At 49.3% G+C, this 26798-nt stretch overlaps 1 protein-coding gene across 4 annotated transcripts in view; it reads left to right on the forward strand.

The window, feature by feature from the left end:
- Window positions 1-26798, forward strand: part of SEC23A (SEC23 homolog A, COPII component) — an 891592-nt gene that overhangs the window by 750490 nt on the left and 114304 nt on the right. For all 4 annotated transcript variants that reach the window (XM_078659766.1, XM_078659768.1, XM_078659769.1 and 1 more), the window contains one exon: window positions 13593-13748. In XM_078659766.1, coding sequence (XP_078515892.1) covers window positions 13593-13748 — 156 coding nt within the window. The remainder of the gene's footprint in view (window positions 1-13592; window positions 13749-26798) is intronic.

Genomic DNA, 26798 nt, shown 5'->3' on the forward strand with positions numbered 1-26798 from the left:
GACCCACTTTGGGGGATAGTTCAGAGTCAGGTAGCCTGCACTTCTGCCACGGTCTCACTAATTCAGAGCGCACTTTTTTTTTTACTGCCTCATTAGTTAACCGCCCCACCTCCACGTTTTTGTCTAGTTGGCAGACTCCGCTGAGAGGCCAACAACTGAATGGGTGCGTGCGAAGAGTCAGGTAGCCTGTACTTCTGCCACGCACTTTTGTTTCTAATGCTGACGGAGCAGGCAGCGCTAGTCTCTCACTCGCCTCTCTGCATGCATGCTTAGCTCCCTTTGTTAGTTTTCCTTGGCCGGACTTTGGAGGGCAGTGTGATGACCCACTTTGGGGGATAGTTCAGAGTCAGGTAGCCTGTACTTCTGCCACACACTTTTCTTTCTAATGCTTACGGAGCAGGCAGCGCTAGTCTCTCACTCGCCTCTCTGCATGCATGCTTAGCTTCCTTTTCTAGTTTTCCTTGGCCGGACTCTACCGCCCTCACTCTACCGCCCTCACTCTACCACTCTACAGCCCTCACCCTACCACTCTACCCCCTCACTCTACCACCCTCCCGCCCTCACTCTACTACTCTACCACCCTCACTCTACTACTCTACCGACCTCACTCTACCGCCCTCACTCTACCGCTCTCACACCCTCACTCTACCTCCCTCACTCTACTGCCCTCACGCCCTCACTTTACAACTCTACCGCCCTTCCTCTACCACCCTTCCTCTACCACTCTACCGCCCTAACTCTACCGCTCTCACTCTACCGCCCTCACTCTACCGCTCTCACTCTACCGCCCTCACTCTACCGCACTCATTATACCACTCTACCGCCCTCATGCCTTCACTCTACCGCCCTCACGCCTTCACTCTACCGCCCTCACTCTACCGCCCTCACTCTACCACTCTGCCGCCCTCACTCTACTGCCCTCACTCTACCATTCTACCACCCTCACTCTACCACCCTCACCCTACCACTCTACTGCCCTCACTCTACCGCCCTCACTATACCACCCTCACCCTACCACTCAACCGCCCTCACTCTACGACCCTCACTCACTCTACCGCCCTCACTCACACTACTGCCCTCACTCACTCTACCGCCCTCACTCACTCTACCGCCCTCACTCACTCTACCGCCCTCCCTCACTCTACTGCCCTCCATCACTCTACCGCCCTCCATCACTCTACTGCCCTCACTCTATCACCCTCCCTCACTCTATCGCCCTCCCTCACTCTATCGCCCTCCCTCACTCTATCGCCCTCCCTCACTCTATCGCCCTCCCTCACTCTATCGCCCTCCCTCACTCTATCGCCCTCCCTCACTCTATCGCCCTCCCTCACTCTATCGCCCTCCCTCACTCTATCGCCCTCCCTCACTCTATCGCCCTCCCTCACTCTACCGCCCTCCCTCACTCTACCGCCCTCCCTCACTCTACCGCCCTCCCTCACTCTACCGCCCTCCGTCACTCTACCGCCCTCCCTCACTCTACCGCCCTCCACCACTCTACCGCCCTCCACCACTCTACCGCCCTCCACCACTCTACCGCCCTCCACCACTCTACCGCCCTCTCTCACTCTTTCGCCCTCTCTCACTCTTTCGCCCTCCACCACTCTACCGCCCTCCCTCACTCTACCGCCCTCCCTCACTCTATCGCGCTCCTCACTCTATCGCGCTCCCTCACTCTATCGCGCTCCCTCACTATCGCGCTCCCTCACTCTATCGCGCTCCCTCACTCTATCGCGCTCCCTCACTCTATCGCGCTCCATCACTCTATCGCGCGCCCTCCCTCTATCGCCCTACCTCTTTTGCACTCCCTCTATCGCACTCCCTCCCTCTATCTATCGCACTCACTCTATCGCCCTCCCTCCCTCTATCTATCTATCGCACTCACTCTATCGCCCTCCCTCCCTCTATCTATCGCACTCACTCTATCTATTGCATCACCATAGCATCACTCAGCACCACCACAGCATCACTATGCGCTTCAACAGCATCACTGAACGCCACAGCATCACTTGTCGCCAAAACATCACTCATCGCCACCACAGCATCAATATGTGTAACCATTCAACAACAACTGGTTCAAATATGTTCTGTCAATGTTTCAAGCTTTATTACAAATGTCATAAAAAGATGTTAAATGTTTTCACTTCTGTTCTTGGATTTTCGTCACAATAAAATACACTGAACATAATCTTCACAAAAGTTATTTACAAAAGTTTAAGCTATTGCCATTATACATTACAATACCTTTTATTTAAGTATTAATTATTTAAAAAATTAAAAGCCATTGTTATTTGTAACATCAATACATCTAAGTCACGTAAATACAACACACATTGCATTACAAATGCTATAGGTGTCACATTTGCGAAAGTTAAAACTATTGGCATTGTAAATGACAAAGCTATTAATTTAGCTATTTTCAAAACCAACACATAAATACAAAATTTGTCATTTACAATACCAATAGCTCAAACTTTCCTAATGCGAGACCTATTGCATTGCAAATGCTTGTTACGGTAGGTGTATGCGATTTACAGCTCATGGTGTGGATGCAGTCTGTTGGTACCTGAGAGCATGACCAAAATCTCTGAAATCAGGCTGGGCTTGTTGTACTCCGGGCAACGGGGAAGTGAGCCATTAAGGACTGTGCTGTAACCATTGAAGTCGTACCGTGGCTACTTGATGTGTAGAGTGCCCCATTAAGTAAAACATGCTTAATTTGCCGTATCAACGTTATCAATGTTTATTTTTGTCATTGTATTGCAGTGTGGCTGCTGTGCAGCATGGCTGAAATATACAATTTTAAAAAGTGCTATGACTCGTCCAACTCTGGCTGCATCATAGTCCTCTTTTAATTATATTTTGTTATTTGCTGTTGGCACATTGTGAAGCAACACAGAGGGAGGATGGGTGTGGGGGGAGAAAAAAAATTCTATTAAGCGGCCAGCGCTGGCCGTCACCTTAGCTTATTGTGGGAAGTGAGGCAGGAGGCAACACGGAGGTGCGGGAGTGAGTGGGGGAATGCAACACGGACATTGGATGGAGGGAGAGAGGTGCTAGCGGCTAGCTGACAACAACAGGGTGGGAGATAAGGGCTGGGGGAAGCTGACAGCAACAGATTTCGCGAGGGAAAGCATGGGGCATTGGTCGGAGGGCCTCGGGGCAAGCTGACAACAACTGAGGGTAGTAGCGAGAGGCTGGAGCAAGCTGATGACAACAGAGGGTGGAAGGGAGGAGTTAGGGCAAGCTGATGAGAACAGAGTGTGGGAGGGAGGGTTTGGGAGCAAGCTGACGACAAGAGAAGGTGGAAAGGATGGGCCCGAGGCAAGCTGACGATAACAGCGGAAGGGAGAGGCTGGGGCAAGGAGGTAGTTGGCGGGCAGAAGGAGCACATAGGGTGGGGATGTACACAAGGGAGAGTGCACAAAAAGAAGCCCTCTACAACAGTGCTTGAACACAAATAAAATGTAGCACATAAAAAAATGTATAGTGAAAGGATACATGTAATGTGTCCATAGTTGTGGGGAGGAATAAGCAGGCAAGGACGAAGGAAGCCTATGGCAACTGACCAATAAGAAGCAAGAAAATGAGTTACAATGAAGTTGACCAATGTTAAGTAATGGGTAGTCTCCAAGCCCACTGTTAGAAAGCAATAAGTCTCGAAGAGACAATCCATATGCTGTCTAGGCAAGACCTAACAAGCATTTGCAATGCTATCGGTCTTGCCTTTGGGACCTTATATGTATTTAGCTATGCAGCACATTAGCCTGGGTGCTGAAACATCTACTGTTCTTTAACATGGAGGGAAAGTAAGCACCCACCTGGGTGACACGCCAGGTATGGGAACACATGGAGAGAAATATTGCCTTTCAGCAGGAAATGGTATAGTCCAGCAAACAGAGGCACTTTGGAGGCACTTTAGAGACTGACCTTGCAACTTAGCGGCTTCTCGAGGACAAAGACCCACATCTCGCCGCCTTGCAGACCGGGACATTGGTGAGGGGCTGCAGGCTTCCGGGTGAGTGCGGTCAGCGGGGCTGCGAGCGTGCAGGGGACTCCATTGCCCAGGAGTCCCTGCAAGACCATTTTCCAACTTCCGGTCCGCTCTCCCTGCTGCCGCCCCCCGCCCCCAGCAGTTTTAAAACCTCTCCCACCCCTTCTTTTGGCGGGACGCTTTCCAGCAAACAGAGGCACTTTGGAGGCACTTTAGAGACTGACCTTGCAACTTAGCGGCTTCTCGAGGACAAAGACCCACATCTCGCCGCCTTGCAGACCGGGACATTGGTGAGGGGCTGCAGGCTTCCGGGTGAGTGCGGTCAGCGGGGCTGCGAGCGTGCAGGGGACTCCATTGCCCAGGAGTCCCTGCAAGACCATTTTCCAACTTCCGGTCCGCTCTCCCTGCTGCCACGCCCCCCCTACTTATTGTCTTAGCACTCCCGCAGCGCGGGACGCAGCCCGGGGCGAAGACCGGGCAAAGAGCGGGCCGTTTGAGGCCGTTCGAGGACTAAGAGGGCTGGGCTGGGCCACCCCCCCTTATTTTTCTAGTTTTTCTTGGTACATCTTACAGTTTTATCGTTGTGTGTATACTTATTTATTGACTTGTATTCTGTAACATGTGCTCACGGGGTAGCCGGAGCAAAACCCTCATGGCTGCTAGCAATTCTAACAGATCCATAGATGATTTCCTAGTCAAAACCAATTTGGCTATTGACGAGGAAATCAGTAAAATGCAGCACAAGGTCTCCTTAGAACTTGATGCTGCACGAAGGCTGTCAGCGCATATTGCTAGCTCCAAGAAATCCTCCCTGGGGAATATTGCATCTGCCCGTACCCCTGATCGTTCCGCTGCTCCACGGCCTCTGTTAACAACGGCAGTAATGCACCCTGCTCCCCCTACTATTCTTTTACATTCCCCCCCCAATTCCCAACCCAATCCAGTGCAACAAAATATTGGCCCTGCCCCTCTATTTAGTATCGCAGGCTCCTTTCCCCCTCCCAAAACAATCCAAGCAGCAAGCCATTGTAGTGCTAAGAAAGCCGCAACTTACAAAAAGAAATGCCTTGCGAGAACTATTCACGCTAGGAAAAAAGCTAGAATAGCAAGGTTAAAGTTTTTTAATAGTAGACGGGCCATGGGTTCTCTTGGGGTGAAAGATGATAACCCCAAATCGACTCACAGTGTTTTTAATGGGGAAGCTACTCCGGAAATACCTAGTTTGGTGGAAGATGATATTCTTATCATCTCTCCTAGTCAGAACAGTACAAATATTTTGGAGGGTCGGGTGAGCGGACCTGTGCACGACAGGGAGGGTGATAGCGAATTCCTCCAATTAGTCTGGGGTACGTTAAAGCAGCTACTTTCCCCCCTGGAATTGAGGCTTTCTCGTATAGAGAATAACCTCCTTGAAATGGATAGGACCATAGTCACTCTGGCCAGCTTGAGCCTTAAGGAAATGGATGCTAAGCTTACACGTGTGACCGAACCCACTCCCCAGCCCAAAGAAACAGAACCTGTTCAATCCCTCTTACAACCAGCCCAAAGCATTCCTGCGACCCTACTTACATCCAAACCCATTCCAAAACCCCGTACCACCATTGCAAATACTATTGTACCTACCCCTAGCCCAGTAGTACCAAAACCCTTCCACCCGCATAAACCAGCATACAGGCCGAACACTGACTTCAGGGCAGCAGCCAACCTCCCCCCTAGGCCACCCTTGGTGCATAACCCAATACGTCAGGCCAGTCGCCACAACTTCCGCGGAGGGTTTATTGACCTCCCGCCAGAAGCAGGGTCGTACGTTATTATTCTAGCCGGTGTTCCAGAGTTGGATCAACAATCCCAGGAGAATGATCTCTCTCTAAAAAATAAAGTCATCCACTGGCTTAATTCCAACAAACAGCTCCCCGACCACCAAAGAAGTAGTGTACTTATGGTTCGGAGAGTTCCTTGGATCGGCCGTACGCACAAGTCCATAGCCGGCGACTGTGTGGTGGTATCATTTTCTGATCCCCACACAGCCCAGTATCTATGTGCATGGCCATCTTTCGAGGCCAATTCTACAATAGTGGTGAGGCCTCTCACTTTTTTCTATCCTCCTAGACAACAACCAGTGAGTGAGGGGTCATGGTCCACTGTTAGGAACGCTAGTCGACCGACACATAGTTTTGTTGGACAAAATCAACTTAATTGGTGGCAAGGGGTTCCCACCTCCAATAGGTTCGGCTGCCTGGAGGAGGTGGATTGACTCGGGAGGTCTGGAGACTTATCTCCCATTAAGACTACTCCCCACCAACGGAGGCCTCCACCCCCAAATTCATCTCTTACTGGCCCACTTTTGCCTAATAATCCGGGTGTACTTTTAGACCCGGTAAACATTCCTGCTTTGGCTATGAATGAAGTAAAGGGCGTGGCACAGCCACCTTGCGCCCTAACTACGGACTGTCCACTAAGAGTAGCCTCTTGGAATATTGCAGGGCTACGGGGACGCCTGGAAAATGACGATTGGGCCAACTTTATTGATTTATATGATATCGTCATCTTCCAGGAAACCTGGTCAACTGTCCCATTACATAGGCTGGGTTACCTCAACTTTTCAAAACCTGCAACTAAGAGCCCTAAGGGTAGGGCCTCTGGTGGCCTTACCATTTGGATTAAAAATAACTTGGGCTTCCATGGTAGGGAAACACTGGTGGCGTGTGTGGATCTCCTATGTATCAGCTTGAGTAAACCTAACACCCCAGATCTCCTTTTGGTCGATGTCTATGCCCGTGGTTGCCAGGGTGGGAAAAAACAAACTGTCCTGGACGATCTTGATTTTCTATTTAAGAATTTCAAGACCGACCAGATTGTAATTGTAGCGGGAGACTTGAATACCTCCATTGAGCCCATCTCCTCCTTGGCAGAGGATGTGGGTTCTGAGGAGGACACTGTTTGGGCCATCCCCCCGCTTACTATCGCAAAGGGTGTTAGGGGCACCGAGGCAGCTCTACATTGGCTGGGCTTTTGTTTAGAATGGGGCCTACGGGCCGTCAATGGGCGCACACGCTCTGATAGCCTTGGGTCCAACACCTTCGATAACGGTCTGAGCTTAAGCCGTATCGACTATATATTGATTAAAATTGAGTGTTGGTCCATTGTACAAGACATGGTGGTAGAGCCCCGCCCAGAGAGTGACCATAATCCCCTTTCACTCGAGATTTTGGTCCCAGGTATGGGGGCCCCAGTCAGGGGTACTAATAGCTTAACATCTGATGTAGTTTTGTGCGACAATAGGCGTCGTGTAAAATGGCTTAGGGTTCTGGATGACCCAGCACTTATTTCCAAGATTGAGGAAAAGGTGTGGGGTGTGTGGAGTAGGATGCCTTTGTTATCCCCTTCTGGCAACGCAGACCCCATAATCACTAATCTCCACGAGGAGTGTTTTTTGGGCCTTAAAAGTCTTCTCACGAAACCATCTAGGCCTGTTAATGCCAGAGTGCACAAAAAATGGTATAATAAGAACTGTAGAGTTGCCCACAGCAACTTATTAGCTGCCGTGAAGGCCCGGAACTCTGACGACATAAGGATAGCAAGGCAGTGCTACAAGCGTACCATCTGGGCTGCTAAGCGAGATTGGGATGACTCTTATTGGCTTGACCTCCTTAGTGCATGCGATTCCCCCAACCTAACAGATTTCTGGTTGATTGTAAGGAGGGGAAGGGATCCTGCCGCCCAGATCCCAGTAAATCATGTCTCCGCTCAATCGTGGGTGGAATTTTATACCGCACAATTTAATGACCCAATTACAGCGGAGGAACCGATGATAAAAACTACACTACCGTGCCACCTCCCACATATAGGAGACAGACTCTTATTTTCGGAATCCGACACTGCACTTGCTCTCGAGTCTGTTCAGCCGGGTAAAGCTCCTGGCATTGATGCTATTCCCGCTGACCTTTTTAAGCTCAAACCTGACCTTTGGATCCCTTACATCACTTTACTGGCAAATAACTTAGCTGCAGGGGCTGAGATTCCATTTTCATGGAAGGGGGCAGAAATCTTGCCAGTACATAAAAAGGGTGACCGCTCCCTCCCCAACAACTATCGGCCCATCAGTTTGATCGATTCGATCCAGAAAATTGTGTCGAGAATGATCTTAGCAAGAATTCAGGGTTGGATCGATTCAAATAACATACTCTCCCCTATGCAGGCAGGATTCAGGTTTGGGACTAGCACTGTTGACCAAGTCTTCCGGTTCACATTACTTTTTTGGAAGGTGGTTCTGTTGGGTGGCGGTATGTTATATGCTGCATTCGTTGACCTTAAGTCGGCCTTCGATTTAGTTCCAAGGAAGAAGCTGTGGGAGGCCCTTAGTCGCATGGGCTTTCCGCCTGAGCTCTTGAGCCTAGTCCAGCGACTACATGAGGACAATTATGCCCAGGTTAGGTGGGGTAGTCAGGGGCAGGTGACCAAACGATTCCCTGTACAACGTGGGGTACGCCAAGGCTGTGTCCTAGCCCCCACGTTGTTTCTCCTATTTATTAATCAGGTTACCCAACATTTTATTAATACTCAGTCGGATGCACCCATGTTGGGTGGTCGAAAGTACCCCATGCTAATCTTCGCAGATGACACCCTCCTCCTTTCCAAAACTAGAGCTGGGCTTCAGGTAGCCCTGAATAGATTTTCCGAGTTTTGTACAATGAATGACCTGCAAATAAATGTGGATAAAACCAAATTTATGGTTTTTTGCAAGAAAAATCCCCCTAAGTGTACAGTCTCCTTAAACGGAGTCCATATTGAGCAGGTTAGGGTCATGACATACCTTGGTGTGACTCTAGATCACCAACTCAATTGGAACCCCCAAGTGGAGACGTCTAAACTCAAATTTAATAGGTTGGCTGGCTGTTTGATCCATGAACAAAAGAACTCCCCAACTAAGTGTTACCCCTGCCCTAAAAATCTATGAGGCGAAGGTCATCTCTGCAACCCTTTATGGAGCCGAAGTTTGGGGTCATAAGAATCTCTCCAGTTTGGCAACTGCGCAGAACAGGTTCCTACGGAATCTGGTTAGTCTCCCCCAGTCCACCCCAACTAAACCCCTGCTGTTGGATCTTGGTTGCAGACCGATCGACGAGATGGCCCAGTACCGCCTGGTGGCCTTTTGGCGCCGCCTCTGGACCACTCCCGAGCTTGGTCTGTTTACCCGAGAGTTGGAGGAGGTAAAACTCATGTGGGGGGCGCACAAAATACACTGGTTTAGGGTAGTCAAAAATGTTTTGAACATGATGGGTCTCCCGGAGCTTTGGTCCAACCCAGGGGGGGCAACTTTTCCATCTAAACTTGAGTTTAAGGCGCTCTTTTGGGCTTGGAAAAAATCTATTCTTGTAACCCAATCCTTGGACGTAAATCTAACTGGCTCATTTTTAGTGTATAAGGCCATTCCCTCACTAGAGCAGTATTGGGATTTAATCACAAGCGTATCAGATCGTAAACTATACCACCAGTTTCGAATCGGCACCTTGCCCATCAATTCTTTTACAGCAAAATGGGACACGACTACAGGAAATAAATGCCACTGGTGTCCAGACCAGGAAGAAAGTGTTGGCCACTTCTTCTTTGGTTGTCCTGTCTATCGAGCACCGAGAAGTAAGTGGTTAAGACCGATATGCTTGACCCTGAATAGTGGTGGCTACCGAGATGCACTCTTCAAACTTCGTGTTATTAGATCAGAAACTGTAGTGGTTTGTGTTGCCAAATTTTTGAGATGGGCCTGGTTGAGCCGATCCAAGAAATTGGGCATCCCTGTACGTTGAACGCTCTTATCCAGTTATATATAGTGCTCTGTATGGTTATTAGTGGTACCAATTCATGTGCATGTTATTTGGGTCCCATTTGTTTCAATGTACATATGTGTAAAGCATCTTATTGTTCTTAGGAATAACTTGTGTATATTATCATTTCGTTTGACTGCTTTTTTTTATATATTGTGTATGATTGTACATTGTCTTTTATGAATCTTTTATTCGAAATAAAGACTTATCGACTCGGTATAGTCCAAAGCTCTGTTTTTAATATAAAATCAGGGCCTTCGGTGGTCATATCGCCAAAAATACAAGATTTGAAAAAAATATTATTGTCTATGAGTGCTCGTGGATGGCAATTTCTATGGACTGGAATCTAGAGAATGGCAAAGTGATCCTGGTATTTCACAGACCTCTGCTGGTCGTTTTTAGGTCTCGTCCTTTACCATTCCGAAGGAATGGGAAATGGCGAGAATTCAAGTGCTCGAACTGATTGTCAAACCACCGCATTTTTTCGTGGCGTTTTCTTCAAGTGCACGTGGCCACAGGCACGCGCTTTTGGCCATACACTTTCATGGCCATCTGTTCCTCAATGTCCCTCCCACCCTTCGTTTGATCTTGCCGCGAGTTCAGGCTAATGGCCCTCCCCCAGCACAGAGCGCGCATCGCGGCCGCACAGCACATCAAAGGGCTTCTCCCAGCGTGTGCTGTGCGGCTTCTCCTCCTCTAATTATGTGGCCGGCCGTACTTGTGTTTCCCGGCCGCTCTTGTATTTAATTAGCAGCAGCAGCATTTCTCCTGCGCCACTTTCACCCACACAGCAACACTTACAGACACGCAACGCCACTCACACCCACGCAAGCCCACTATCATCCACGCAACACCACACTCACCCACGCAACGCCACTCACCCACGCAACGCCACTCACACACGCAACGCCACTCACACACGCAACGCCACTCACACACGCAACGCCACTCACACACGCAACGCCACTCACACACGCAACGCCACTCACACACGCAACGCCACTCACACATTGTGGGTGCAGATTGTGGGTGCAGATTGTGGGTGCAGATTGTGGGTGCAGATTGTGGGTGCAGATTCAGACTGCAGATTCAGAGTGCAGATTCAGAGTGCAGATTCAGAGTGCAGATTCAGAGTGCAGATTGTGGGTGCAGATTGTGGGTGCAGATTGTGGGTGCAGATTGTGGGTGCAGATTGTGGGTGCAGATTGTGGGTGCAGATTGTGGGTGCAGATTGTGGGTGCAGATTGTGGGTGCAGATTGTGGGTGCAGATTGTGGGTGCAGATTGTGGGTGCAGATGGTGGGTGCAGATTCAGAGTGCAGATTCAGAGTGCAGATTGTGGGTGCAGATTGTGGGTGCAGATTGTGGGTGCAGATTCAGAGTGCAGATTCAGGGTGCAGATTCAGGGTGCAGATTCAGGGTGCAGATTCAGGGTGCAGATTCAGGGTGCAGATTCAGGGTGCAGATTGTGGGTGCAGATTCAGAGTGCAGATTCAGAGAAAACTCAGCAGCACCACCACCATTGCAATGCAATAGGTCTCGTTTTAACGCAAATTTAAGCTATAGGCCTTGTAAATGACAAAGCCTTTTATTTATGTTGCAAAAACCAGAACGCAAAAATAAAGGGCATTATCATTTACAATGCTAATAGTTCAGACTTGCGTTATTGCGAGACCTATTGCATTTCCAATGCTTGTTTATCAAGAAAGTTAAATAGAGGCAGATGCCAGGACAAAAAAAAAGAAAGTTCCTCAGCAGAAACCAATTCTAGTATTTTACTGAGTTCTACTGGTCTTTTTCTATCAAGACAGTTAAATAGAGACAGTTAAACAAGCAGAAACCAATTCTGGTATTTTACTGAGTTCTACTGGTCTTTTTCTATCAAGACAGTTAAATAGAGGCAGTTTAACAGAATAAAAGTCCCTAAGCGGAAGAAGACTAATTCTAGGGCTGATCTCCAGAGCCCACAAAGTACATACACATATAAGTATATACGAAAGTATAAACAAGAGGTCTCAAATGCTCGACCTAAATAAAAATGATGTACTACAGCATGGTCCAGAATAATTACCATTTACTGAGACCAATTTAAGCATTTCCCTAAGACTGTTTTGTTTTTCATATTGTTCCTCTAGTGCTAGCAGTACTGACTTGCTCTGTCACAATCCCAGGAGCTTTGATGGGGTGAAACTCAGAAAGCTGGCTGCATCAGGTTTATTATTCATGTAATTGGGTTTGGTGATGACTGTGCTAGACTTGCTTCTGTTTCCGAGGCCAAGGGATATGTACCTCACAGTGCCTATGCAGATGTAACTCTCTGATGCCCATCTACTTAATAGGAGAGGAGGTGTTATTAAATCAAAACGATTGCTAGTCTTGGGACAGTCATTGAAAGTGGAGTGTGTGTTTTTAGCTTTTACTCTGATGCCCTGTGCTTCACTTGTATCTTTCCCATAATTAAAACACGTAGGCAGCAACGTTTTTGCCAACAGAATGCATAAAGGCGGGGCTTGTACGGGAACTGCAAAATGGCAGCAATATTATTCACTGACCTGATGGTGAAACACCCATTGGGTGACCTTTCATAGGAACATGCCTCATTTGCAGAGGGGCAGGAGCTGCCACCAGGCATTACACAGGATACAAAAACAATCTCTTCAAGGTGAACTGCAGGAAACAAATACCATATAACCGTTTAATGTAGCCTGGTTAGCAACCACACAAACAGCATGACAAAAGAGCCACATTACTACAGTGGGTGGCAGACAACCATAAAACACAAGCAGGGCCCTGTGGACTCAGTTTTAGTCAGCATGTGCAAGTATGAAGATCCTAATTAATTTTTCTGTGTGGGAGATGGCAGAGGGGATCCCATCCACTTTACTTGCTCATGTACAACAACCTTTCTTACAAATTGAGCATTGTCATGGATGCTGCCAAACAATGTGTTTATGGCACTATAGATATGGTGCCATTATCCATGGGGTCCATTGTGGTTCTGCAGTGTCATGCCTGGAGGCATTTAACTGGTCTTTCTCTGAACATTAAAGGCTTGGACTCTTAGATATGCTTGTGTCGATCAGTGGCAGTTTGGTGAGAAAGCAGACCTGTACCCGTAGAAGTCAGTAAGTAACAGATTCGCTCAGCCACGTCCTTAGAGGCTGCTGCTTTGGGAATGGTTAGTAAAGAAGAATCTCCAGCTCCAGAAAGGAGCATCCTTTTGAATAAATAGTTACTCATCTCTGGCATGTTTCTTTCTGATCGATAGGTAATCTTCTTGCAGATCCGCCTTCACCTTCCTGCCCTCCCCCTACTGAAGGACTGTAACATTTGGTAACATTCTTTAGGACACTTTTATGTTTTCATTAGTTCAGTTTGTTTTTCAGCCCTGCCATCTACACAGCTTGCAGAAGTAGGGAGAGCTAATGTCTGTGCCACCAGTTTACACCTTTATAGTTCACTACGTCACTACCGGGAATGAGATCTGTGGCTAGTGCTGCAGCAGATCCATCTGGATGCTAGTGAGCTGGAATTTCTTCAGAATCCTCCAGGTTTAGCCTGAAGCCTGGAAGATGACATCATTAAATGTTCATCTGGAAGATTACATACCCATCAAAAAGAATGTTACTAAAGGTAAGTAACTTGTATTTTTCAGTAATTGTTTTCTGATTTTTGTTACCGCCTCCTTGCAATGTGGTGTTCTGTATGTATGAATGAATCAATCACTAGACAGTAAATATATATTGTAAAAATTAGTTAATAAACTTTTGCTTTCAGACCATAGCGCAGTGGCGCAAAGCTGGTTACCAAGATATGCCGGAGTATGAGAATTTCCGCAATCTGCTGCAAGCTCCATTCGATGATGCTCAAGAAATACTTCATTCTAGGTTCCCAATGCCACGATACATTGATACAGAGCATGGAGGTAGCCAGGTAAGTTCATACAATCCTTGTTACCTACTTGATGCACTGCCAAATACTCTTCCTTATACCACAGTATCCATTTTCCTTGTTTTTTTCTTCTAATGTGTTTGCTATTGTCTGACTACATCATCAAAATTACAGGTTTAGTGGAGACCATCATCCTATTGTTGCATGTGTCTAGTATCCTATCAATGTTAATGTTGTACCATTTTACCGTCTATTCAGCCATTGGAATGTTGCAGTGATGATGCGCTTAGGGATAATGGGAGCCTGTGAGGAGAAGTCACAGTTAAGAGTGGGCTGAGCAGCATGCTGGCTGCTCCTGGTGGGGCTGATCTACATATCTTGCAACTATCTACAATAAAACATCTTGAACTACATCTACCTGCCTGAACCTCTTTACCACAATTATTTGGCGACGAGCATGGAATTGACTGGGCCTTGTTACGACAATGTGTACCCAGTCTACATTGGGTTCATAAGTTCCAGATAAACATTGCTGCTCATATAACAAATATAAAAATATTGTTGGAAAGGCAGTTCCGTAACAAAAAGAGCATTGGCAAAGCAAATAGGTCTCTTCTGTAAAGGTCAGACCTGTTGGCTTTGCCAGTGATTTTGCAATTGCATGCATGCATCAAGGCACATGCATGCCTGGCAATCTTGTAATCGTTTTTCTGTCAATGACCACCCATTCTGCTAGGGCCTCTGAACACAGACATGTGTGCTGTGGCATGTGTCTTGATGTAGACATTGATATTTAATTTACAATCCATCAATTTATGATCATGTTATAATAGTAAATTAAAATTAAGAAAATTAAAATAGGTGCGCATGTAGCGCAAAAAAAGAACGAGCAGCCTGAAATCTGCTCGGTAGCACTTTGCAGATGCAGGCCCATGTAAAAATAAAATATATATATTTATATCTATAATATATAAATATGGGGGGGCGTGGCCTGGCGGCGACCAAGATGGCCGCATAATCCTGCGGCGCTCCGGCGGCGATCGGAAGACCCCCAGAAATCCTGCACAAATCCGGCGATGCCACTGAGTCCTGCACCGGGGCCGGTGAGCTAACAACCTCCGGTGCCCGGCGGTGTGTTCCCTGTGCTGCTCCGACCCCGAGAGGCGGAGATCTGCGGAGCGGCGATTGCGGGCCTGCTGCTGCCCAAGTGAGGAGGGCCAGCCGGTGGCGCACCGGCCTCGCGTGATCCACGGGCAGCCCGTGGGGTAAGGAGGGGCGGCGGAGCTGAGGACGGGGCAGCGGGGGTCGCGGAGTGCGGTGCCCGCCTCCTGGCCCCCCCCTTCCTGGGGAGCGCTGACGGCGGAATTAAGGAAGGTGCAGCGGGGGTCGTGGAGTGTGGTGACCCCCGGGGACGTGAGAGAGGCGGCTGCTTCCAGTGTGGGCCCCCCCTTGGAGAGTGCCGGTGGGGCACGCTGGAACCGTGGGGGAGCGGTCTGGTCTCCCCTCCTGAATCTGGTGGCATGGAGATGGGGCCGTAGTGACGGGACCCCAGCCACGTGGCCCGCTGGGGCGGCTGAGGGGCCTGCACGGCCCGGTCGGGCGAACCCTGGATGCGAAGACAGCGGGAGTGAACAGACCTGCACAACCATCCACAGAGGAGGTCCCTTTGGCGACAGTGACGCCGAGGCCAGGGGGCGAAGGTAGACAGCGTATCGGTGGGCGAAGCAAAACCCCCGCCCCCCCGTCCGTCCGTCGAAGGGCGTTCCTGACAGCCAGATTACCAGCTGCCACCTCTGGCGGTGGCCCGGGCCGCCCCGGCTCCTCCTAGACGGGGTGGTGTGTGGAAGGAGAACGCAGTGCCTAGTGGCGGTCAGCATCTATCCACACTAACATGAGGCCCAAGAAGACAACGGCGAGGGGGGGGGGGGGACGGGCCCCACCACGGGACTTCAGAGTAGCCTCGTGAGCCATCCCTGTCCTCCATAATGCAAGCCATACAGTTGCTGGGCACAACTCTGGAGTCCAAAATTGACAAAATGTCTATAGAATTGACGCTCCAACGGGCGGACCTGAACAAGACGTCCGAGAAGGTCACACAGAATACCGCCGCCGTCGCGGAGCTACAGGGCGCAGCCAAGCAGCTACAGCAACAGGTCCAACAGCTCACACACCAGCAGAAGCAGATGGCGGCATGGCTGGAGGACCAAGAAGGGAGGGCCCGAAGAAATAACCTCCGTGTGGTAGGGGTTCCAGAGAAAATGGAAGGGGCTAGCGTGGAACTGTTTCTAGAGGATCTCGTGTTAAACTGCCTACAGCCCAAACGTCTGTCTAATTTCTTCGTTGTTGAGCGGGCGCATCGGGCACCGGTCCCGCCGCGCCCGGGGGCGCCGCCGCGCACCATTATCGCGCGGATCCTCAACTATAGGGATCGGGATGCAATTCTGCAGGCGGCCCGGCAACATGGGGACATTCGGGTGGACAACGCCACGATCCGCTTCTTCTCGGACTTCACGCTCAAGGTCCAGTAGGAGCGCCGCTCGTTCGATGCTGTCAAGAGAGGACTTCGAGAACGTGGATTTAAGTACATGATGTTCTTCCCGGCGCGGCTCAAGGTCCTGGCGGATGGGAAATCCTTTTTCTTCACCGCCCCAGAGGATGTTCATACTTGGCTTGAAGAGCGTGGCCAGCGACAAAGAGGTCCGGAGTGGGAGGGGAGCTGGAGAAGTGCGGTGCCCCGGTCCCCGGCCTCCTCGGTGGGATCGGCAGGGGGTGCGCGATGGCGACAAGAAAGCCCGCACCCGGAGGGTAGGAGGAGAGCCCGCAGCCTCTCGGAGTCACCGGAGCTGGGGTGACATGAAGATCCACACTGGCCTGAACTGTCACAATCCATGGACACGTAATGTATATGGGGACAATGGCTGTTGATCTTATGGGGCACGGGGGGGGAGGGGTCTCGGACTTGATGGGGGCTATGCAAGAGACTGCCTCGAAGCTCTAGAGTAAAATAGCGGCCATTTGTGTACTGCGCGGGCTGTGGGCCTCGGTAGGGTCCTCTGGAAGCACTCTGTTACAATGGGACGCTGTTCCTCAGCAGGACATGTGATGGTATCGATGTGGTTATGCAAAAAGGGGGTCGGATGGGTGCCCCGGTAGCATTCTTGGTCGTACCACTCACCCCTGAGTTTACCGTTTATCGTTTTTAGGGCTACAGGCGCTCTGCTTGTTGGGGATGTCTGGCGCGTTTGGCCGGGGTAGCAGGGAGGGGGGTTGATGAAAGGGGGAGGGGTGGGGGTTTACTCCAGTTCTTATTCTTATTGTTTGTATGTGTTTTTTCACATGACTGTTCTGACTCCATTGACACATTCAGTAGGCGGGAGGGAGGGGGGCAAAAGGAGATTTGGTCTTTACCCAATATCATTGACGGGATCGATGGCTGGGCCACGCACGACGCAGACACAACACATTGACATAGTATCCTGGAATGTTAACGGTCTACAAAACAAAATTAAACGCACTGTGGTGCTCCAATACCTCCGTTGTTACGCCCCGGACGTTGTGCTCCTACAGGAGACACACCTGTTGGGAAACCACTGCAAAGCCTTAGACAGATTTGGCTACACCCTGCGTGCCCACTCTGGCTTTACTACGGGTTCCAGGGGTGCGGGATCCTTATTAAAAACTCACTGCCGGTGGTCCTGGGGAGATGCTGGCTAGATCCCAATGGGTCGCTACGCAGCGTTGCCGGCCCAATGGGAAGGCCGTACGCTGAACCTCTACATTCCCCCAAAGCTCCACACGACTACACTCCCCGATCTTGGTAAGGTGCTGTTAGAGATGCCCACGGGGACACTGATCCTGGGAGGGGGCATGAATGATGTGATGGCAGGGGAGTTGGACCGTCTGCCGCCTAAATTGGGTGGTGGAGGGGCGCATTTTCTCAGAGACTTCGCGCATGCGCGCTGGGTCTGGTGGACCTTTGGAGGGCACATAACCCGCAGACAAGACAATACACCCACGTCTCCGCGGCCCATGGTTCATCCTCCAGGATTGACTACATGCTCACACGTAATGATAGCTTGAGCCTCTTTAGGGGCGGACATCACAAGGCCAGAGGGATATCAGACCATTCACCGGTTGGGGTTCAGATGGTTGGTCCTAGGCGAGACCGGAGTGTCCCCCCTCGACTTGATTCCTTCCTATTCAAAGATAGGGATTTCCAGGAGAGATTCAGGGAACGGGTGGAACATTATTTCGAGGACAATGTAGGGTCTGTGAGCTCCCCCGGGGTGGTCTGGGAAGCGTATAAGACGGTGGCCAGGGATTTCGTGCAGGCGGAGGTGGGGAGACGGAGAAAAGAGAAATATGCGCAGGCCGAAAAGTTAGAGTTGGAGCTCCAAGAACTGGAGGCTGAGGTGGGATCCGCCCAGGAACAGGGGCAGGATAGGCAGCATAGAGCACGTCTCCTAAGCAAGGAAATGAGAGACCTTACGACGGAACAGGCACGGTCCCATGCGCTGGCCACCCAGCGACGGGTATACGACCTGGGTGATAAGGCAAATAAAATTATCGCCTGGCTGGAAAAGAAAGATCGAGAGCGCAGCTGGGTACCGGGTATAGAGCGCGCGGACGGGTCAGTGAGCACTACAAGCGTGGCGATTGCGGAGGAGTTCGCATGCTACTACGAGGAGGTCTACCGATCTCAGACTACTAAGGGGGAGCAGGAATGTCGTGACTTCCTGGCCCCAATGCAGCTGCCCCTACTGGAGCCTGCGGATAGGGATATTCTGGATGCTGACATCACGGTCACCGAAGTCGAAGAGGTCATGGGTGATCTGCAGAGGGGTAAGGCCCCGGGTCCCAACAGGTTCCCGGCAGAAGCGTTTGGGTATGTGGCGAGCTGCACGGCACCGCACATGTGTACGATGTTCCAAGAGGCGCGGAAGAATGGGCAGCTTCCTCGAGATCTACGACAAGGAACGATCATAGTGATCCATAAGCCGAAGGAAGCATGCAGCTCCTACATACCTATCTCCCTCCTCAACTTCGAGACGAAGGTCCTCGGGAAAATCCTAGCCACGCGCCTGGGTGCAGTGGTACAAACACTGGTCCATCCGGACCAGTCGGGCTTTATGCCCCATAGGAGCACGCGCCTCAACCTGTGACGTCTGTTTGGGGTCCTGCAGGCAGTAGCCAAACGACCGGGAGTTCCGGCGGCCCTGCTATCTCTCGACGCCCATATGGCGTTTGACAGCATCGAATGGGGATACCTATATGCTGTCTTGGAGAAACTAGGATTTGGAGATAACTTCTGCGCATGGATGAGGCTCCTCTACTCTGCACCGACCGCGAGGGTCCGAGTCAATGGGGCTATGTCACGTGAATTCCAACTGGGGCGCGGCACGAGGCAGGGCTGTCCCCTTTCTCCGACCCTCTTTGCCCTTGCGCTGGAACCCCTGGTGCACTGGGTACGTACGGACCCGGGAGTACGGGCTATAGACCTGGGTGGTGGCTTGGAGGAACGCATATCGTTGTACGCCGACGATATCTTACTGTACGCCCAGAGACCGTCTGAGTCCATCCGAAGGTTGATGGCCATATTACGCGAATTCGGGATATACTCCGGGTACTGCATAAATTGGAGCAAATCGTTGGGGTACGTACTGGCGGGCCCCCAGCCTCAAGCAACAGAAGATTGTGAGGGCCTAACCTGGTGTACATAGTTCCGGTATCTGGGGCTATGGATCACGCCAACCGACACCGAATTCCTCCAGTTAAATGTGCAGACGCAATTGGATCGCCTACATAGTGACGTGATGCACTGGAGGACCCTCCCGATCTCCCTGATGGGCCGCGCCGTCTTATTTGAAATGATGGCGCTGACTCGATTGTTCTATGCGCTGCAGAGCGCGCCCTTCCCGACTACGGAGCACATTTTGTTAATTAATTAAATAATTAACATGACGTTAACACGCATACTTTTAGCACGCATACCTTTACAACGCAATTTTTACAACGCAGGATCCATTACAACAAACTACCATTACAACGCATTTTTTTACAACGCAAATACCTTTACAACGCATACCATTACAACGTAAGTATTGGTAAGTATATAATATTTTTTAAAATGTAAATTATTAAATTTAATATAATTTAATTTAATTTAATTTTAATTTAATTTTATTTAAAACCCAAACCTATCACTGAACCCTAAAAATACCCCTTTACCTAAAAACCCAAACTTAGCCTGAACCCTAAAAATACACCTTTACCCAAAAACCCAAACCTAGCCCTAAACCCTAAAAATACCCCTTTACCCAAAAACCCAAACCTAGCCCTGAACCCTAAAAATACCCTTTTACCCAAAAACCCAAACCTAGCCCTGAACCCTAAAAATACCCCTTTACCCAAAAACCCAAACCTAGCCCTGAACCCTAAAAATACCCTTTTACCCAAAAACCCAAACCTAGCCCTGAACCCTAAAAATACCCCTTTACCCAAAAACCCAAACCTAGCCCTGAACCCTAACAATACCCCTTTACCCAAAATCCCAAACCTAGCCCTGAACCCTAAAAATACCCTTTTACCCAAAACCCAAATCTAGCCCTGAACCCTAAAAATACCCTTTTACCCAAAACCCAAATCTAGCCCTGAACCCTAAAAATACCCCTTTACCCAAAAACCCAAACCTAGCCATGAACCCTAAAAATACCCCTTTATCCAAAAACCCAAACCTAGCCCTGAACGCTAAAAATACCCCTTTACCCAAAAACCCAAACCTAGCCCTGAACCCTAAAAATACCCTTTTACCCAAAAACCCAAACCTAGCCCTGAACCCTAAAAATACCCCTTTACCCAAAAACCCAAACCTATAACATTTTTACTATAATTATATACTTACCAATACTTACGTTGTAATGGCATGCGTTGTAAAGGTATCTGCGATGTAAAAAAATGCGTTGTAATGGTACTTCGTTGTAATGGACCCTGCGTTGTAAAAGTTGCGTTGTAAAAGTAGTCCGTTGTAAAAGTTGCGTTGTAACGGTTGCATACCATTTAAAACAGTTGAGGCGGAGCAACGCTCCTTATTGTGGAGTGGAGGGCAGCCTAGAATAGCGCTTAAAAAACTGCAGAGAGGGCCGTATGAGGGCGGATTGGCGGTGCCAGACATTCGCCTTTTCTACTGGGCGACACAGTTGGTCAACATAAACGGCTGGGTATTTGCCCCGTTGGAGGAACCAGCGTATCGAGTGGACCTCATGACCCTGGGAGAGGATTCATATCTGGCAGCCTTGTACTCTAAATGCAGACGCAGACAGACCTTGCCCCCTCAGACAGCGGTGGTGATAGAGGCGTGGAAGAGGGCAACGAAATCACTGGGCTGGGATGCTAAACACAGGGCACAGACGCCCTTGTGGAAAGGTGACTTTCTTCTGGAGGTAGTGAAACTGCGAGACTTGCGCCAATGGAGTCTGATAGGTATAGATACGCTGGGGGATGTATGGAAAAAGGGAGAATTGGTGGACTTCGTAACTTTACAGAAGGAGTTCCACATGGGCGATGGGGAATTTCTGCACTATCAACAACTCAAACATGCCATGCACACACACTTGAAGCGGGGGGACCAGCTACCCGAATACGCTCCACTTGCAGACAGACTATTGCTCGACCCAATGATTGACAAAGCTATCTCCCTCACCTATAAAAAGCTGGTCAATAACCTCCCAGACATCTTGGGCCCACTGAGGGAGAAATGGGAGTCAGACCTTGGCCTATTGGAAGATGACGATTGGAATGAGGCCTTGCAATGTCCCAGGGAGGTAGCGATCCGGGCTCAATTTAGGCTGGTACAGCTGCGTATCCTTCATAGGTCCTACACCTCACGGACGCTGCATTACAGGATGGGATTTGCAGCTTCACAATTCTGTTTACGGGGCTGCGGGGAAGAGGGCTCCTTCTTCCACATCCTTTGGGACTGCCCTAAAATCCGTGCTTACTGTGTCCAACTGCAGGAAATCATGGAAGAGGTGATTGGGGCGGAGGTACCGCTAGAGGCAAGGTGGCATATCTTAGGGGTGATGAGTGATGTTACCTGGCCCAAGGGAGACAAGGTGTGGCTGGTCCTCGCCAGTATGGTGGCCAAGCGAAACATAGCCCGACTATGGGGGAGCGACTTGGTGCCAACAGTGGAAGGATGGGAGAGGGACCTAGATAGGTGCCAGAGAGCAGAGAAGGTAATCTATGACAGTCGGGGCTGTCCCAAGAAATGGGAAATGGTATGGCGGGCGTCGAGGCGTTACAGGGGAGACTGGCTGAGCACCCCTGATGGTTCACCACTGGGTTAACGGGGCCCCACGTGGAATCCACTCCCTGATACACACCCTTCGCGGGCTCTCGCGAAACCCTACTGTCTGCAAGACCTCCCACTCACAAGCGCACAGGGGAATAGCCCTGCAGTGAAGGGAGGGGTGAGGAAGGGGAGGGGGGTTCTGGGCCAACATGGGGGGAGGATCTGAGTGGAGAGGGTTGGGGAACACTTTTAGAGAAATTTACATCTTGTACAGGACACGCTAGGAGAGTAGGCCACCACGGAACTCGTCTAATAATTTTTTCGATTTGTATACTGTAAATGTACCAATGAATTCCCACTGCTACCGGATGTGTATTGAAATGGAGATGTTATGTTTTAATAAAAAGATTTTTTTTTAAAAGAATATATAAATATATATGTTTGTGTGTATTTTGCAACCTCACACCACTCTGATGTCGATTGTGACTCCACTTTTGAAGTTACCAGAGTTTTGTTTTTGCTGAAGTCAATGCTATCAATGTTGTTACTCAAAAGACACACAAATGTTGTTGGAATGCCAAAAAAAAATCAAACATTCACCCCCAGTCAAGAGATCTGGGTTAAATCCATTGTTCTTTTGCTCACCCCACTTTAGACCCAGACATATGCAAATCAGTCTTCACCCTACTCCTCATGGGAATAGTCCAGCCCGATCAGCCAAGCCAGGTTCTGTGGCCGGTTTTGGGATAAATTGGTCGTGGAATTGTATCCATGGCTGAAAAATCAATCTAGGCCAAAAACACCCTGGCGAGTTTAGGCCGTTATTACCACCAGATGTGTCCTAACATCTCACCACTAATTGATCTTGTACCAGAGGGGAAGGGGAACATTACTATTGCAACATGCTAAGAAGGCGCTACATTTTCAGTGGCCATTATTGACGCAGCAATGCACTTCTCAAACACAGGGTTTCGGAAACTTGCAGGAGCCGCTGTATTGAGAAGACAGACTGATTCCAATCCACCTCTTTCCATCCAGAAGCCTAAGCCAAGAAGGTGGACTCACTTTGTTTGGCAAACATGTTCACGATGCCTTACAGAATATCAGGACAGATACTGATACAGCGAAACCCCTTGGACCCTTCTATTATTGGCACCATGACTTCTCAAATTTTCTTCTGACATGTACATTTCAGACCTCCAGAGAGGGCTTCAATCAGTGAAGGCCACCCATATTACCCGCCAAGACAACCCAGAAACGACCGGGGTTATACACCCAGTAGAACTAACAGACAAGGGTTTGGTAGGCCTTTGGGTCCAACAAGGAGTGCATCACAAACACGCTCCCAAGACAATCAAAAGCAAGATTGACTTTTCGCAGCTGCCCCCAAAATCCCCTCCTCAGTGCGTAAGGGCGAATATTACCCTTTTTGCCCCCACATGGGAATCCATAACAGCAGACCAATGGGTGAGGCAGATTAGATTGTACACTCAGGTCACACCTTAGAGTTTTTGTGTGCACTCAGGTCACACCTTGGAGTTTCTGCAAAAAATGCCTGTCTGCCGACCCAGGAAGGGGCATTATCTTAATTTGGGGGAGGTGCAACAGGAAATTCTCCTCTTCCTTCTCAACGGAACGATGGAGATGGTCCCATGACCTTGAAGAAATCAGGGATTTTATTCCAGATTTTTGGAAGAAAGCAGGAAATAGAGACCACAGAGACCTGAACAACTTCCTAAAGAAACAAAACTTCTCCAGTACTCGGGTGTCTTTCATAGATTCACATGCTTGAATATTCCCCGTCGTCGATGTGGGAGTCCCACGGTAAATAACATAGCTGGCCCTATCTAAGTGTAATCTCGCCATTTCCACCGCGGTCGACTCCTTAGTTCCCATGAAATTATGCAGGCATTGTCCCGCACCCTGTCAAGAGGCTTGGTACACTGATCAACTACGCTCCTACAAACAGGCTTGTAGAAAGCTTGAAAAGGCCTTGAGGAAATCTCACTTGGAGGAAGACAAAAGTGACTACCATACTGCCCTGTCTACATATCATAAAAACATTAGACTGGCACGGAAAAACCATATTGCCACTCAACTAACTGAGGCGGGCAACTCCTCCAAGGTGCAATCCTTCACCAAACCCATGGCTTGTGAGAGTCTTGACCTGTCTTCACAACAATTATGTGATGACATCTCTCTATTTTTTACTAATAAAATAGAGATGATTTATGATAAAATCATCAAGACAAATAGCCCTATGCGCTGCCCTTTTGTGTCACCACAGAGTTCCAAGGCCACTGACTCCATCTTGCTTACGGCATTTCCGGCAGCTAGTCTAAGCGATATAGAAACACTAATTGGCCAAATTAAGACAGGATCCCCTTCAGACCTTATCCCTGCCAGAGTTATTCAATCCTTGGGCAAGACACTCGGTCCCTTGATCCAATCCTTGGTCAACCTCTCTCTTTCGGAGGGTGAGGTACCACAGGAGTGGAAGAAGGCTCTGGTGAGACCCAGCAGTAAAAACTCCACCATCCCTTGGACTGAATTATCAAACCTCCGACCCATATCTCTCCTCCCGCACCTGAGCAAGATAACGGAAAAACATGTCAACACTCATCTGTCGAACTATATTGAGTCAACTGGAGGCTTGGATTATTCCCAGTCCGGATTCAGGCCCAACTATAGCACAGAATCAGCGCTCCTCTCTGTGACTGACACCATCAGAATGTCGCAGGATAAGGGGAACTCTATGATTCTGGTGCTGTTGGACCTGTCCGCAGCATTCGACACAATATCGCACAACATCTTGCTCGGTCGCCTGATGGAGGTGGGGGTTGGGGACTCGGCACTGTCCTGGATGAGGAGTTTTTTATCTGCCCGCACACAGAGTGTTAGTATGGGCTCCTTCCGTTCTGCACCTGTGGAGCTTACCAAGGGGGTGCCACAGGGTTTGTGTTTGAGTCCCACACTTTTCTTTTCAACATATACGTGGCCCCCCTGGCGGACCTTATGAGATCTTATGGATTCATCCCTGTGTCATATGCTGATGACACTCAGCTTCTCTTCCCTTTCCAGACACTGACTACGGCAGTTAAACAGTCCTTCTCAGAGGGTATGAGGGCTGTATCTCAATGGATGGCCTCGAATTTCCTGCAGTGCAATGTAGGGAAAACGGAGGTAATGCTCTTTGGGGAGGCAACCCTGCTGTGGACTCCGGACTGGTGGCCACTAGACCTCGGCCCCGTCCCCAGCCCTAAGCAGGTAGTGAAGAACCTGGGTGTCCGGCTGGATCAAGGTCTGTCCCTGAAAGAACACGTAAATCAAACAGCCGGATCTTGCGTTCACGTAATTGGACTACTCAGAAGAGTGTTTCCGTTACTACCAGACTCCTCTAGAAAAACCCTCGTTCAGGCCCTGGTGCTCAGTCGCCTGAACTACTGTAATGGGTTACTTATGTCAGCTAACGACCGTTTACTCAGTAGGCTCCAGGTGGTTCAAAACACCGCCGCGAGATTGATTTTGAATGCCTCCCCCTAGATCTCCTTCACGCCCCCTACTGGACCAACTTCATTGGTTACCGATTCGACAACGAGTCAAATTCAAAACCTGTTGTATCATCCACAAGGGTATACACAACTTAGGGCCCACGTATTTGGCGGAGAAGTTTGTTCCCTACAACCCAATACGTGCTCTCCGCTCCAGTAATCAGTCCCTTCTTCAAATCCCCCCTATTAAAAGGGCGAGACTGGGCGGAAAGGCTCTTTCCCACCTGGGCCCATGTCTCTGGAACAAACTACTTGCTACTCTTAGGCTTTGCACTAACCATCTGGCATTTAGGAAATTGTTGAAAACTTTCTTGTTTCAAAAGTAGCTCCTCCTCTAAAATCTTGAGAGCATTACTTTCTACCTGCTAGGTGAATTAAGCGCAGAGATACTCCTCCGGGAGTCGATTCCAGCGCTATATAAACCTATAAATAAATGTAGCCATAACACAAGCATATATACATAGAGAATGCAAAACCATAGAGTTTTTCCTAGATAGACAAAATATCACTTCTATGATATATCTTGGTCATTATGTTTTGGTCCAAATTCCGGCCAGTCAGGCGTCAACACCCTCTTAGAATGTTCTCCTCAGAGGCTCAGGCCCTCAGATTTTCTACCGCACGTCGTGTGAAGGGAGTCTCCCTGAGCTCTGCTCAGTTTTCTTCTCTTTTTCTCTCAGGAATTCAGTTTTTGGAATGTCTACCACCAAGTCCCTCTTCAGACCTTGTGGTTCCTGTGGAAAGCAGAGACTTCATTCTGAAGACCCTCATAAAAAGTGTATATATTGCCTGTATCCTGAACATCAAGTTAAGGATTGCAAGATATGTAGAACCTTCTCTCAGAAGAACTTGAAAGACAGAGAAGGCCGTCTCCTTCTGTGGCTACAGAAATTGAAGACTTCAGAGAACCCTGTCTCTGATGTGGAGAGTGTCTTCCATCAAAACTTCTTCATCTATGAAGTGAACATCAGAAGAAATCTCCTAAACCTAAAGTGATGAAGAAACATCACAAGGATCAACCTTCCACTTCAAAAGGGGTGAACTCTCCCCCTCAGAGTCTTCCTGCACCTGTTAAGCCCTCGAGATCGGACTCTCAGGTGTCTAAGACTCCATCTACGCAGTTTTTACCTCAAAACCTGATCATCTCGTCGACGACTTCATCCCCGATTCCCCCGTCGACGAGAGCTGCCATCGTCAAGTCTACGCCGACGATTTCGGCATCATCATCTATGAAGACGGCCATGATCCTGT

Source organism: Lissotriton helveticus, chromosome 9 (assembly GCF_964261635.1).
Source record: "Lissotriton helveticus chromosome 9, aLisHel1.1, whole genome shotgun sequence".
NCBI lineage: Eukaryota > Metazoa > Chordata > Amphibia > Caudata > Salamandridae > Lissotriton > Lissotriton helveticus.